This window comes from Scyliorhinus canicula, chromosome 18, assembly GCF_902713615.1.
Source record: "Scyliorhinus canicula chromosome 18, sScyCan1.1, whole genome shotgun sequence".
Classification (NCBI taxonomy): Eukaryota; Metazoa; Chordata; class Chondrichthyes; order Carcharhiniformes; family Scyliorhinidae; genus Scyliorhinus; species Scyliorhinus canicula.
In genome coordinates, this window is record NC_052163.1 from 115,194,912 (window position 1) to 115,197,295 (window position 2,384).

Here is a 2,384-nt window from a genome sequence, read left to right on the forward strand (position 1 = left end):
TGGTGTTTTTTTCCAGTTTGTTCTTCACCCTAGTCATCCAGACACATTTTTTGAATGTGGTCACCCTTGTTGGAATACTCAGCTCCTTTAGCCAGTAGTTAATACAGGATTTCCAACCCATTCTTGTGGTTCCTTTTAGATGTCCAATTCCCTTCAGAACGAATAGCAAGGGCTTTTTATTTTCCACAAGCCATATTAAAATCTCTGTCTCTTCATGTCCCAAAACCCCACTGTTGTCCGAAAGGACTGAAGGTGAGGCTAAAGTTTCGACGCTGATTGTGTTTTATGTTGGTGCAGATCTGTGAACAGGGATGTGCTGCCTTGGGGATGTTTGCCCTACGGAAACCTGAAAACTGTTGCGTGATCATGGAGGGTGGCGGAGCACTGATGGCGCTACAGGCGATGAAGACCCACCCAGCTGATGTGAACGTCCAGGTGAGATGGGAGGGTGAGGGGGTGAAGGGGAGAGGATGGGAGACAGGGGTGGGTGTGGCAAGAGATGGGGGGAATGAGGAAGGAATGGGAGTGGGGAAAGCAAAGAGGCCATTTGGTGGGGCTTGAAGAGTCCACTGCTAGTTATTTTTAAGCATCGGGCAATGAAGGATAGAAGTGGAGTCTAACACTTAGACACTTAGCTTTTATTATGGAGTGATCTATTACAAATATGCACCTTCAAAGAATCGCAGCTTCAGTGCAACCAGTACACCTCCTTTGTAAACCCATTACCAATGAAGTACCCCATTTGAAAGGCACTACTGACCCATTGTAACAAAAATAAACTGAAACTTCAAAGAAAACATCATAAATGAAATGTAATTCTTGAGGTTCTGTATATAGGAACTCAAATTAATCCCCAATTAATGCTCAACATCTGAATATAGTAAACATCAGTTAACATTGTTGAACCTCCGTTTAACATTGGCTGATCTTTCTCTCTTACAGAAGCAGGCTTGCATGCTGCTCCGTAACCTGGTGGCACGCAATCCTGACTTCTCCCAGCTGATCCTGGAGATGGGAGCTGAGGTTCTCATCCTGCAGGCTAAGACCACGCACCAAGACTGTGAGGACCTGGCAAAAGCTGCCCTGAGGGATCTCGGCTGCAAAGTGGAACTTCAAGAGATCTGGACGGGGCAGAAAGGTGGGATTTCCCGTTGACTGCCACTTTGGACTAAGACGAGACAATGGACCTGGAAAACAAACATCATGTTTTGTTGCACATTGCTGGATTTTCCTAACATTTAACTCTTCTGTGGCCATCTGAGACTTGAATAAATGACCAGAGAAGCTCTACGGTGACTGTTTCAACTGCAGTGAGTTCAGGATCAGCCACCCTCACCTCTACTTCAATGATTGGAACTTCCCACATTGCAGATAAGTTCTGGGAGACTGGGACTAGGCTGTTGGCTAATAATCACTGTCGCACTGACTGAGGATCCTTCCACTAAAAATTGCCACATCTGAATGTTCTGGTAGTTTGACATGTAATCAGTTTCTAGAAATTCCATTCTTTTGTCATCCAGGGCGTGTTTTTCTTGCCATATTTTCAGCAACAGAATGCACAGTATTTTGAGACTAGCGGTTATGAATATTGTATTACCGCAATACTTGTCACTTGCTACAGAGGATATTCATGTGTTTAGTTCCAATCATGGGAGCTTCTGTATCTTGAAGCTGTATATTGATAATGGCATAAAATTTGCCACTTTACAGATGTCAGTGCCTCCCTTTTAAACATAGTCCCCCCACACTTGCTTCCCCAATCACATCAGTCTACAATATTAATCACCATGTTAAGACTTGATCGTGCAGGGTAATAGAGGTGGGAACACTCACAACATTTAAGAAGCATTTGATGAGCATTTGAAACGGCATAGCATGCAAGGCTACTAATACAAGTGCTGGAAAATAGGATTAGAATGGATAGGTGCTTGATAGCCGGCACTGACACGATGGGCTGAAGGGCCTCTTTCTGCGCTGTAAAACTCTGACTGAGAAAGAAAACCCTTTTTATTACTGCCACTGGGTCTGTGAATTAAATTTAGGATACATTACAAAGTTTTAAATTTTAGATGCAGTAATTTCTGCTATTGGTTGACATTATACATTGTATTATAAAACATCCAAAAGGATTTTTAAGCCCAATCAGCAGGAATGAAGACTGCCTGCCAGTGTCTCAGTACTCCTGCACAGTCCAAAGATGTGCGGGTTAGGTGGATTGGCCATGCTAAATTGCCCGTAGTGTCCTAATAAAAGTAAGGTTAAGGGGGGGTTGGTGGGTTACGGGTATAGGGTGGATACGTGGGTTTGAGTAGGGTGATCATGGCTCGGCACAACATTGAGGGCCGAAGGGCCTGTTCTGTGCTGTACTGTTCTATGTTCTATGT

The 2,384-nt window shown here is 44.0% G+C and overlaps 1 protein-coding gene across 1 annotated transcript; it reads left to right on the plus strand.

Moving 5' to 3' along the window:
• Nucleotides 1-33: 33 nt before the first annotated feature.
• Nucleotides 34-1,290, plus strand: armc6 (armadillo repeat containing 6). Its single transcript, XM_038778139.1, has 2 exons — nucleotides 34-435; nucleotides 943-1,290. The coding sequence occupies exons 1-2, from the start codon at nucleotides 286-288 to the stop codon at nucleotides 1,153-1,155; spliced, it is 363 nt and encodes a 120-aa protein (XP_038634067.1). The 5' UTR covers nucleotides 34-285; the 3' UTR covers nucleotides 1,156-1,290.
• The last annotated feature ends 1,094 nt before the right edge of the window (nucleotides 1,291-2,384 follow it).

Bases quoted from the DNA above. Each gene is read 5' to 3' on its own strand.
- armc6 (XM_038778139.1), top strand. From the start codon at position 286: ATGTTGGTGCAGATCTGTGAACAGGGATGTGCTGCCTTGGGGATGTTT. The intron at 436-942 runs GTGAGATGGGAG...TCTCTCTTACAG, and splicing joins CAGCTGATGTGAACGTCCAG to AAGCAGGCTTGCATGCTGCT.